General features: G+C 44.0%; 1 protein-coding gene across 3 annotated transcripts in view; it reads left to right on the top strand.

The window, feature by feature from the left end:
* Positions 1-12,722, top strand: part of DNAH14 (dynein axonemal heavy chain 14) — a 125,882-nt gene that overhangs the window by 67,482 nt on the left and 45,678 nt on the right. For all 3 annotated transcript variants that reach the window (XM_053383036.1, XM_053383037.1, XM_053383038.1), the window contains 7 exons: positions 214-354; positions 940-1,107; positions 1,969-2,139; positions 4,497-4,664; positions 6,038-6,127; positions 8,634-8,831; positions 12,526-12,687. In XM_053383036.1, the coding sequence (XP_053239011.1) occupies positions 214-354; positions 940-1,107; positions 1,969-2,139; positions 4,497-4,664; positions 6,038-6,127; positions 8,634-8,831; positions 12,526-12,687 (1,098 nt within the window). The remainder of the gene's footprint in view (positions 1-213; positions 355-939; positions 1,108-1,968; positions 2,140-4,496; positions 4,665-6,037; positions 6,128-8,633; positions 8,832-12,525; positions 12,688-12,722) is intronic.

Here is a 12,722-nt window from a genome sequence, read left to right as displayed (position 1 = left end):
GGAGCAACAAAGATGAGCTGGGATCTTTTCCAGAAAAGGAGTAGTATTTGGAAACTAAGATAAAATGCAACTTGACTTATTGAAGACTGTTCCACAGAAAGGAGTAATTGCAGGGGGAATGACAAGTTAGATGCCGGCAAGCCCAAGAGATTGTGTTGGCCTTGTTTAAAATATTTTGATTCAGGCTTTTACTTTCTTGCCTTCCCCTCACAGAATGTCCAGGATGTTGCTATGGTTGCCACTTGTACACCGCCAAGTGAAGGAAGTAATGAGATTAGTGCTCGTCTTCTGTCATGTTTCTGCACATTAGTTTTGCCTGTAACTTCTTTACAATCCTTGCAACGTATTTTCCAGGTAATATGGTAACGCAGGAATCATTTAATGACTCTTAAAAAAATCAACCAAAACTGTCAAAAATATATATGAAATATAAATGTTTTCCTCTACAATCTACCTCATAAATAGGGAAGTTGGAAAGTGCCGTAAACCATTCAAATATTCATCCTTTCATCTGGTATTTTCTGTTCCACTACAATTAGTTTATTTTGCAGCAGTCCCCCATTTTGTCATCTGCTGATGACAAAACTTTCTGACAGTAAGAGCTGTTCAACAGTGGAACAGTCTCCTTCGGGAGGTTATGGATTCTCCTTCCTTGGAGGTGTTTAAGCAGAGGTTGGATGGCCATCTATCATGTATGACCTAGTTGACTAGAGGGGTTGGACTAGAGGACCCTTAGGGTGCCTTCCAACTCTACAATTCTGTGATTCCATGATGCAGAAATATGCATATTTTCCCTGAATATCATAGCACACAATAGTCACGCATACTGTATCTCAGCCATAAACAAATATGTACTTCATAATTTAACATATTTATTATTTATTTCAAGTGAGCATTTTGTGGAAAATGTTTAAAAGTTACATATTTTGTTTCTTGTAGGTGCGACTAGGAGCATACTTACATATCAAGAGATTCATGGCTGAAGTTCAGAAATGCAAGGATAATTTAACATGCGCCTCTATTGCTGTGTACTATAGAATGCTTCATAAAGTGCGTCCAACTCCAGTTAAATGCCATTACACGTTTAATCTACGGGATCTTTTTAAGGTGTGTTAAGATGACAGATTGTTTAGACTTATCATAAACATACTTTACAATTTGTTGTCCTGGACTTTTGCAAATGTAGCTCAGGGATCGTCTATAAAGTATCCTACACATCCAGGGATGTGTGAGGAAAAGTTGTAAAAAGAGGGATGTAATATTGGTTAGAATTAGGCAAAATGTGACAACAGGATGGGAAATGTAGAAAAAGTGTGATACATTTTATTGTAATTCAATCAGTAAGTAGGTCTGGTGGGTTCGGGGGACCATGTACTGTATATATGTATATTGTTTTGCTGTTTATCCCTGCCTCCACAACCCCCTCCCTTTCCCATGTTATTTGTCCTGTTTAATCTTATATTGAAAAATGCACAAGTACACACACAATTTCTGTGGGTTAAGGAAGGGTTAACTGGATTGGGTTATGATCACGCGGTATGACAAAGGCAGGAGATTGGTAAATAAGCTGTGATTGGTAAATAGTCCCTGACAGTTGCTCCTTCATACGTTAATAGTATTGATTAGATTATTAATGAACAAACAACAAATTCATATGCCATGTAAAATGGAAGTTGTCCTCAATATGGTGGTCTGGCTGAGGTCCATATGCTACCAGTCTGACAATGAAAATATGACTTATTTATTTTATTCATTCCTGAAATGTATACCCTGCCCTTCAATGCCCAATCAGCATTCCTAGAGCATGTACAAAAATAAAAAGTATAAATAAAACAATGAAGTAGCATAGAATAGTATAAAACTGAAATAAATACAAATGGACAGGAACTTACAAGAAATTAAATAATTATTGTGAATGAAGCTGTGGTCCCCCCCCGCAAAATAAGTTTCTTTTGAAATTGTTAACAGGTACTTGAAGGATTGCTCCAAGCTCACAAGTCTGTCATTGTCTCAAAAGAATCGATAGTGTTGCTATTTATACATGAATGCACCCGAGTTTTCCATGATCGTCTGATTGATTCTCCAGAACGGGAAGCTTTCTTTCAAATTCTATCAAATGAGGTCAATAACTATTTCAAGGTAAGTGTGTCTCTCTGTGTGTGTCACATTGCTTATTGGGTGCTTTACAACAAATACTTTTGTATATTTTAAAATTGTTATTTGCTTATTTATTATGTATTAAAATGTATATCTAACCTTTATCTGATAGAGTAGATGACTTTCCTGTTAGAAATGACATCCTAGTTGAAGACAAGCAGGGTCTTCATAGTGTTTTACAACCTCTCCAGGGGGAGGAATTATCTCATTTCCCCAATCTACCCTGCCCACAGTTGGAATGGTGGGGTCTTTCTTTTTTTCCTTCAATTTTGTGAGACAATTGGCCTTTATTGCAGGTGATTCCCCCCCCCCCCGTTGTTTCTCTCCATCTTCATTTACCTTTTCTGAGTGTCTGTATTTGTTTAGTGCTGTTCTCCTGTTTGTTTGTTTGTTTGTTTGTTTGTTTGTTTGTTTGCCTGCCTGTCTTCCTGGTTCCCCTCTGCTGTGCCCACCATTTTTTTGTGTCCCTTCCCTATTGTCCTGATTACAGCTGGGAAGAAGTAGGGGGTGTTTCTGTGAGCCTAGCTGGGCTGTGGGGTTCTGGAGATGATTGCTTAAGTGTGATTGGGCCAGGAGCTTGGCGCTTCCTACTTCTCTCCCACAATGCAGGAGTGCCATTTTAGTCATTTTCTGATAGGTCTCTCCCCCCCCCCCCGGCTCCAACAACAACTAGGAGTCATGTTTCTGCACCACTCTGGTCCAAGCGGGATTGCAATCTCCTTGGTCCTTCCCCATCTTTACTTGGTCTGGCTGTGTTTTCCGTGCCTGTGCTGCTGGATGCTGGCAGCGAGTCGGAGCAGTAGCTGCACTTTATCTTAGTTGTGCCTGCAGTTTTACTGCTCATTTTGCCTGCTGGCATTAGACAGCTGCTGTGCAGTGCAATGGCCTCTCCTCTTCTGGGGGATCTCACCCCTGACATAGGTACAGAGGAAGAGGTATATGAGGAATCAGTTGTGTTGGGAAGTAACTGGGGAAGACCAAGTGTGTCCTGAAATTGCATGTGTGTGGGGAACTGCAAAAGAACAAATGGCTGACAGCCTGAATTCAGAAGCACAGGGCTTGACTCATTTTCTAGTAAGAAGAGGCCCTAGCAGGGTTTAAAACTAAAAAACTGCAGTGTTTGCAAAGCGTAGGAAATAGAGGTTGTTATCCCTTTAAATGTCCCACTATTAAGCACTCACTATTGTGCTCCCCTGCTTCTACTCTCAGAGTGAATTGACCCCAACCTTAAGCAAGTTTAATGCTTTACTTAAAGTAATCAAAGGTCTCACTCATGCATTGTTCAGTGCTATGGCTGAAACAACACAGGCAATGTATCCTTGGTTACAAAATACAGAAGTTAGTCTCAAACAAGTGGTCTGAGTCTGGAGTCCCAGCCTTAGATGTCATGTTACATGGTTACATGGTTCAAAGAGGAAAGAGTGAGAGAAAAGAACAGGAAACAACCATTGCTTCCTCTTTCCCTGAAGGTGAGGAGATGTGACCTTGTTGAGCTCTAGAAATTTACAGCTCTGTGGTTCTTAACTCCTTCATTTACTAACTAGTGTAGATATGCATTGTTAGGTTTGAGTGCAAAATCTCCCACAATCTGTTCCTTCTAAAGGGTCCAGGCATATTGTTGCTTCTGGTTTCTTTTCTGAAAAGGTGGGGGTGAGTATTGATTTTCCACCTGATTTTGCATACTTTAGCCAAGTTATGACATTTTTAACTCTACTAAAATATGTTTTATGGCTATATCACATGTATACACTGACACACAAGGTTATCTTCTCTCAAACACAGTATGTATTCATTGTATTTCCATGGTATGAATCAAGATGGCAGCATCTGTTAGCACCCTCAACGCATTTCGTTGATGAAGTTTAATAACATATTATAATATCAAAGATCAATGATTAGGATTACCTGCCTGCAGCTTGCCTTACCTTAAGAAGCACCCCCATTCGTCCCTCTGTGTATATATCTGTGTCTTGCATTGTCAGATATGGCTTGCCTCACTGCTTTTGCAACTAGACTCATTTCTGTACATGAATTTCTAGTTCCTCCTTCCTACTGGCACATATGCAATTGCTTAGTATTGTGTCTGGATTCTGTTGATATACCATTGTCTGAAAAGCTTTATTGGTAAACTCAAACCCTTACCTCACCTTTCATGAACAGAAAGGTCCTAATTTCCATTAGTGAAATACTGGCCTGTATAAAATCTTTGACAGATGTAAGGCCCAGGTGACTAAATGACTGGGCTATCAAAGAAGGGATCATACAGAATCCACAAGCCATGCTGTAAAAAGAACAATTGCTGCCTATTATTGTGTAAAATAATTAGGATATTTTTATAGATTCCCTGGACAAAAGATCAGTTGATGGAAGAACCGCCCCTATTTGTGGATTTTCTGGATTCAAACCAGCCTGTACACAAGAGAGTCTATAGAAATGTCACCAACAAGACACATCTACTTTGGGTCCTAGAAGAACAGTGCATTAAAATGCAGGGAGTAAGCCCTCAGGTAAATCTGAAGACCTAGAAGTGGTTACAATGAGGTGGATCATGGGTGGCCCCATTCTGGCAACAAGGAGCAATTCCATTGCTGCTGCTGCTGCTGCTGCTGCTGCTGCTGCTGCTGCTGCTGCTGCTTGTGCATTTATCCATTTCTCTGTTTCAGGTATTATTCCTACTCCTGATGCAGATAAGTAACATGGGTCCTCCATGGGTAGACCTCCATTGGGTCTGCATGAGTACAGATGTAACCAGAGAATAGGGGGCTGTAAGAAGGCGTTTTTACTTCCACTCTGTATTCATCACATGCAGCACTGTTTCTGCTTTGCTTCAGTTGGCCTTTTGCCAAAAATGACATTTGTCTCCCTGTCTACCGTGATGAAATTATGTAATTTAATGAATTTACATAATGACAGAAATTATGTACATTATACGGTATTGTGATTACATTATTCTACACCATTTATTTTGATGCAAATAAAACACAGTGAAAATGGTGGAAAACATAATCATAATCAGGCAGAGGGCCTTCTCGGTAGTGGCGCCCACCCTGTGGAACGCCCTCCCATCAGATGTCAAGGAAACAAACAACCATCTGACTTTTAGAAGACATCTGAAGGCAACCCTGTATTGGGAAATTTTTAATGTCTAATCTTTTACAATTTTTTATGTGTTGTACGCTGCCCAGAGTGGGGAAACGCAGTCAGATGGGCAGAGAATAATAATAATAATAACATTAATAATTAATAATTAATAATTAATATTATTGTGGTGATGATGTATGGACTGAAAGCAGCACTGGTGAATATTGCTCACTGGATTGATTATTATTGATTTCCATGGGATGAATAAAAGAAATGGGCAATATCTACTCCCAATTCCATTTTTGTCATAATTCTCCAATACCCCTACCAGAGAGCAATGGTACAAATTAGAAATAGGAATAATTCATTTCACAAAGGTAACATTTGCACAGGCATTTTCATGAAATGGCTGTTCACTGCACACTTGATTTATATTTTAAATCCCCATCTGGAAAACTTATGTTTATCTCCACTCCATTTGCATAGACTATTCTGGGACCATTGCATGTGCAAGGCTTGCACATTACCTTGTTTAGATGTGCAGGCAAATTTGCAAGTTATATGTGTAATCATGGAAGTGTACACTTTTTTTGTTGGGGGTTCTTTTGTTTGGAGATTGCTGCATGCCACAGTGACAGCAAGGAAGAGAAGGAGCAGAGCCAGGAGCTTTGCGGGTGTCCAATAAGCCTATGCCTAATGCTTAATAATTATGAATAGAATAAGATCCTTATAAGTATATGTATAAGTATAAGTATGACTATAACAACATGTTTAAAATTTATGCTCCTTGTTTTCTTAGGGTATTTCCATAGTATTTTTTAAAGAAGCAATACAACATATAACAAGGGCAGCCAGAATTTTTCGACAAGATGGTAGTCATATGACATTGGTAAGAAAAAATGCTTATACTTCCATTTTTAATTATAATATGTAAAATTCCAGTGACAGTTATTTCAATTCATAATTAGTATGGCAAATCAAAATAAGCATTTTCTTTAAACTTATACTAGTGTATTTTTATTCCTTTTTCTCTTACATCATTGCTTTTATGAGCAGAAGGATTATATATCCTCCAGTATCTGAGATGCAGCAATATACCTTTGAATACCAGTTGCAAGGAATTACAAACAGGAGTGCTATTTTGCTCATATCCTGCTTATGAGCTTTCCTCACACATGTGGTTGGCCACTGTGTGATTAAAACTCTGGATCTGATAGACTTTGGTTGGATCATATATAGTATAGAAAACTTTGCATTGCTGAGGGATTCATTACATAGCCTAAGCCTAAGGCTTCATTTCTATGCACAAACATAGAATTAAATCACTTTTAATCTAGTGAGGCTTCTGAATTATTTTGTTTTATTCATTTATTTTGTTACGTTTATACCACACATTTATTCCATCAAGGTACTCAAGATCACATGCATCAGATTCCCAGGATGTCTTAATTCAGCCACTGATGAGCTCCAGAGCTACCGTATTTTTCGCACCATAGGACGCACTTTTTCCCTCCTAAAAAGCAAGGGAAAATGTGTGTGCGTCCTATGGAGCGAATGCAGGCTTTCGCTGAAGCCTGGAAAGTGAGAGGGGTGGGTGCGCACCGACCCCTCTCGCTCTCCAGGCTTCAGGAAGCTATCCGCTAGCCGTGGGAGACCCAGCTCTCCCACGGCTAGCGGAGCGCTGCATTAATCCCGAAGCTTGGGGCGTGCGGAGCTCAGCGCTCCCCAAGCTTCTGGGTGCCGGCAAGGTCTCCGCTAGCCGTCTAGACCTTGCCGGCACCCAGAAGCTTGGGGCGCGCTGAGCTCCGCAGCCCCAAGCTTCGGGATTAGCGCTCCGCTAGCTGTGTCTAGGCTGCGGATAGCAGCCTGCTTCCCGGAGCGTCGGGCGCCCTGAAAGCAGAGCGCCCGGCGCTTCGGGAACTCATCCGCAGCCTAGGCAACCCTGCGGGAGATCCCGCAGGGATGTCTAGGCTGCAGATAGCAGCCTGCTTCCCGGAGCGTCGGGCGCCCTGAAAGCAGAGCGCCCGGCGCTTCGGGAACACATCCGCAGGGTGGGGAGCCCTGCAGGAGTTCCCTGCAAGGCTCCCCAAGCTGCGGATAGCAGCCTGCCGCCCGGCGGGTGAGGCGCCCTGAATCAGAGCGCCCCTCGCGCCGGGCAGACATCCGCAGGGTGGGGAGCCCTGCAGGAGTTCCCCGCAAGGCTCTCCAAGCTGCGGATAGCAGCCTGCCGCCCGGCGGGCGGGGCGCCCTGAATCAGAGCGCCCCTCGCGCCGGGCAGACATCCGCAGGGTGGGGAGCCCTGCAGGAGTTCCCTGCAAGGCTCCCCAAGCTGCGGATAGCAGCCTGCCGCCCGGCGGGTGGGGCGCCCTGAATCAGAGCGCCCCTCGCGCCGGGCAGACATCCGCAGGGTGGGGAGCCCTGCAGGAGTTCCCTGCAAGGCTCTCCAAGCTGCGGATAGCAGCCTGCCGCCCGGCGGGTGGGGCGCCCTGAATCAGAGCACCCCTCGCGCCGAGCAGACATCCGCAGGGTGGGGAGCCCTGCAGGAGTTCCCCGCAAGGCTCCCCAAGCTGCGGATAGCAGCCTGCCGCCCGGCGGGTGGGGCGCCCTGAATCAGAGCGCCCCTCGCGCCGGGCAGACATCCGCAGGGTGGGGAGCCCTGCAGGAGTTCCCTGCAAGGCTCCCCAAGCTGCGGATAGCAGCCTGCCGCCCGGCGGGCGGGGCGCCCTGAATCAGAGCGCCCCTCGCGCCGGGCAGACATCCGCAGGGTGGGGAGCCCTGCAGGAGTTCCCTGCAAGGCTCTCCAAGCTGCGGATAGCAGCCTGCCGCCCGGCGGGTGGGGCGCCCTGAAGCAGAGCACCCCTCGCGCCGAGCAGACATCCGCAGGGTGGGGAGCCCTGCAGGAGTTCCCTGCAAGGCTCTCCAAGCTGCGGATAGCAGCCTGCCGCCCGGCGGGTGGGGCGCCCTGAAGCAGAGCGCCCCTCGCGCCAGGCAGACATCAGCCAGCCCCACAAGCTCGGGGGACAGCAGGGAGGCGCAGCGCCACTATCCCGCTGTTCCTCGACCTGGTTCGGTTTCCCTGACCTGCTTTTGGGGGGGGAAATAAAGGGAAATTTTTTTTCCTTTATTTCCCCCCCAAAAAACTAGGTGCGCCCTATGGTCCGGTGCGTCCAATCGTGCGAAAAATACGGTACTTAGTTTCATCAAGGTGCCTGTGGCAAATGCTGTGACAAAATATTTGCTGGCTTTTTATTTACTTTTGTTTCCATTTATTTTTGTTTTCTCTAAATTCACCATGCACATCCTAAAAGCCTACTCAAATCCTGTGATTTCCACGACTTTGAATTAACGGATCCAACTTTTCTGGTTTCAAGTTAGACTGTTTCCCCCCCCTGTAGGTTGGTCATGGTGGAACTGGGAAGGTAACCTGTGCATCCTTAGCCTGTTACTTATCTGCATGCAGCCTCTACAGGTTATCTATTTCCTGTAATTACACCTATGGAAATTTTAGAGAAGATCTGAAAGAAGTTTGTAAGCAGGCAGGTGTGGAAGGCAGGAGGACTGTTTTTCTCATCACAGAATCTGATATTATTCAAGTAAGCCTTTCTAATATATGTGTTGGACTTGGAATAGATGCATAAAATTTATTGCACACTTGTTATGTTTGTCCATTTTTTAATCATAGTATATTTAGGTGGTTTCCATATTGCTTTACCTGAATATTTGGCTCACATCACAATTTTTTCCATTAGATAGTGTTGTCATGTTGTGCTGGACGAGTTTTGGTTGTTGATACAAAAGGATTTGGACCAAGTGCTTGGCATGCTTTGCTCTGCTCTGTGGCCACTTGACCTGTGTCTGCCTTTGTTACGAATAATAGGAGGCCTTTTTCTAATCTCCCATTCCTAACTAAGAGGGTTGAGTAGGTGATGATTTGTGAGGGACTCCCTCCAGAGCAGATTTTGGTATGTGTGTGCAGGGAGGTGCAGGGAGAGTGCAAGGACGGGGAAGTCCTGTTGCACCAGTGGAAGTATGCTTGTGCAATGTCAAATATCACATTATCTAAATCCATTTCATCATATACCACTGTTCATGGAACCCTTCTACAGCACTTGTTAGGATTGGGTGTGTGGGCATTGCTTTGCAGTGGTTTTACTCTTTCCTTGTAGGAAGTTTTCAAAAGGTGGACCTGGGAGAGAACCATTATTTCCTATGAGAGTTGTTTTCTTTAAGGACTCCTTATTTTTCATGCATTTTAACATCTGCATGAAACAGCTAGCTTTGGACATTCAGGAATATGAGGCTTGGAAGTATCAGTATAGCAAAGATGACATCCACCTATTTTTCTCCTTTCATTTTAATTCAGGTGTGACTTTTCCCAGTAACTGACAAGATAAGGGTAAATGAGGCTTAGTCTAGTCAAAATTAGGGCTGGGGGACAAATACAATTCGGTTCAAATTTAAAGGTGAACCTATCTAATTAATTTACACTTTCCAAAACAATACACAAATTGAAAGACACAGCCATCCTTTAAAATTTGCATTTCTCCGAATTTTGCAATGCAATTCTCCAACCAGGTAAGGTGTACAAAAATGCATATACTGGGGTAATAATAATAATAATAATAATAATATCTTTATTGTCATTGCCCCCTCTCAGGGACAACGAAATTACTCGACTGCTCCATAAAAACACTAATTAAAACAATACAGTATAGTACAGCAAGGAAGATTAGATGACTTTCAAAGTCCAGGCTTCCCATTCAGGGCTGAGATCGCTCTGGAGAAGAAGCTGTTCTTAAGACGGCTCGTTCTTGTCTTCATCGTCCTGTATCTCCGTCCCGACGGCAGGAGCTCGAAGAGACAGTGACCAGGATGCGATGGATCTTTTACTATGTCCAGTGCCTTCCTATGGCACCTTGTGGCATAAATCTGCTCTAAGGTGGAGAGTGGGCAGCCAACAATGCTCTCTGCTGCCTTAACAACTCTGCACAACCCCATCCTGTCCTGGGTAGTACAGCTTCCGTACCACACACATAAGCCATAAGTGAGCACGCTCTCAATGGCACAGTGATAGAAGGCAAGCAGCAGTTTCTGCGGAAGATGGTTTTTCCTTAGAATTCTCAAAAAGTACAGTCTCTGCTGCGCCTTCTTCACAAGCCCCCTTGTGTTGACACTCCAGGACAGATCCTCTTGTAATTCAATGCCCAAAAATCTGAACGTTGTTACCCTCTCCACACAGACCCCATCAATCAAAAGTGGCTGGATATTGCTCTTCTGTCTCCTGAAGTCCACCACAAGCTCCTTTGTCTTCCTTGTATTTATGAGCAAGTTGTTAGCTCTGCACCACTCTGTCAGCCGCTCCACCTCATCTCTATAGTGCGTTTCACCCTCCCTTTCAGGGATGAGCCCAATCACGGTTGTGTCATCTGCAAATTTGACAACCCTATTACTAGGGTGAGCAGCGACACAATCGTACGTGTAGAGAATATAAAGGAGCGGACTGAGTACGCATCCCTGTGGTGTTCCTATGTTAGTCTTAAGCATTTTAGAGGTATAAGGGCCCAACCGAACCCTCTGGGAGCGGTCTGACAAAAAGTCCAATATCCACCCACAAAGTGATAACGGAAGCCCCAGATCTTCCAGTTTAGACATCAGACGCTGTGGTAGAATGGTATTAAATGCCGAGCTGAAATCTAAAAAAAGCAGTCTGGCATAACCCCCCCGCTGCTCCAAATGTGCAAGGACGGCATGGAGGGCAATCGCCACAGCGTCCTCTGTCGATCTTTTCGTTTTATAAGCAAATTGGAATGTGTCCAGTCCCTCTGGTAGGCAGGCAATGACATGATTTCGTACCAGCTTTTCAAAGCACTTCATGATTATAGGTGTGAGTGCTACTGGACGAAAGTCATTCAGTTCTTCCGGGTTAGGTTTTTTTGCTATTGGAACGATAATAGAGGACTTTAGGCAGGATGGAACAATAGCCTGGGCTAGGGATCGATTTAAAATCCCAGTGAAAACTCCTGCTAGTTGATCTGCACAGTCTCTCAATACCCTTCCAGCTACCCCATCTGGCCCTGTGGCCTTCCTTGGGTTGATTCCCTTCAACACCTTCCTCATCTCTTCTTTTTCCACAGAGACTGCTACATTCCTTTGTACTGATGATGGTGATGGTAGTGATGATGGCAAAGCCTTCCCAGGGAGTGGTGGTGGTGGTGGTAAAGCCTCAGCAGGTGTTGCTGCAGATGTTACTTCAAAACGGGCAAAAAAGGCATTCAAATCCTCTGCGAGGGATGCCCCTCCCTCGTCTGCCAGGGAATCCTTGGATTTATACCCTGTTAATTATACCCTGTTAAAGAGTGTGTAGAAATGCATATATGAGAAATATAGTGAAATAACAAGCACATCCCCAATACATTGGCAGAAATTGCTTTGCAAAAATCTCTATGATAAAACAAATTGAATACAAATATACGCTTCAGGTTACATACGCTTCAGGTTACAGACTCCGCTAACCCAGAAATAGTACCTCGGGTTAAGAACTTTGCTTCAGGATGAGAACAAAAATCGGTGGCAGCAGGAGGCCCCATTAGCTAAAGTGGTGCTTCAGGTCAAGAACAGATTCAGGTTAAGAACGGACCTCCAGAACGAATTAAGTACTTAACCCGAGGTACCACTGTATACTAAATTGCTGGTGAATTATCATGAATTGCCCCCCCCCCCCAAATCACAAAATGATGTGGAAATGCAGAAAACAATGTAAGGGGGGGGAGAGAAACCAAAATTTTCAGATAGGTGCTTTAATAGTAGGTACACCTGTTAACATTGATTGAAATGAGAATTTTTGGCTGAAGGAGTGGGTGCACAGCTTGAGCGTACTTCTGGATACATTGCTGTCATTTGAGACCCAGGTGACCTCAGTGGCTTGAACCCATCAGCTTAAGCTGGTGACCCAGCTGTGCTTCTATCTGGGCAGGGATAGCCTAACTTCTGCCATCTATCCTCTGGTCACAAGATTACATATAATGCAGGGAATTATATGTGGGGCTGACTCTGAACATGGTTTGGAAACTTCAGCATGACCATAGTTCAACGTTCACCAAGCTCATGCCCTCTGGATGTTTTGGACTAAATTCCCATCTGTTGCAGCCACATGGCTCTGCTAGGTAGAGATGATGGGAGTTGCAGCCCAAAACATTTGAAGGGCATGTTGTTGGTGAAGGCTGTCTTAGTTATTTGGCAAACTAACTAGCCCTGAGCAGGTTGCTAATTAATACCATTTTTTAATAGGAGGCATTTTTAGAAGACCTGAGCTGTATCCTGAAATCAGGACAAGTGCCCAATTTATTTGAGAAGGATGAGTTGGATAACATCATGGTACCACTTGTATCTGTTGCTGAAAAGGCTAAGTACTCTAACACAATCGATGATATCTACTCATTTTTCTTACAGGTGACATTTTAAATATATCAGTACAAATATACTGG

Source organism: Podarcis raffonei, chromosome 3, assembly GCF_027172205.1.
Source record: "Podarcis raffonei isolate rPodRaf1 chromosome 3, rPodRaf1.pri, whole genome shotgun sequence".
Taxonomy (NCBI): Eukaryota; Metazoa; Chordata; class Lepidosauria; order Squamata; family Lacertidae; genus Podarcis; species Podarcis raffonei.
This window is presented reverse-complemented; position numbering and strand designations above follow the sequence as displayed.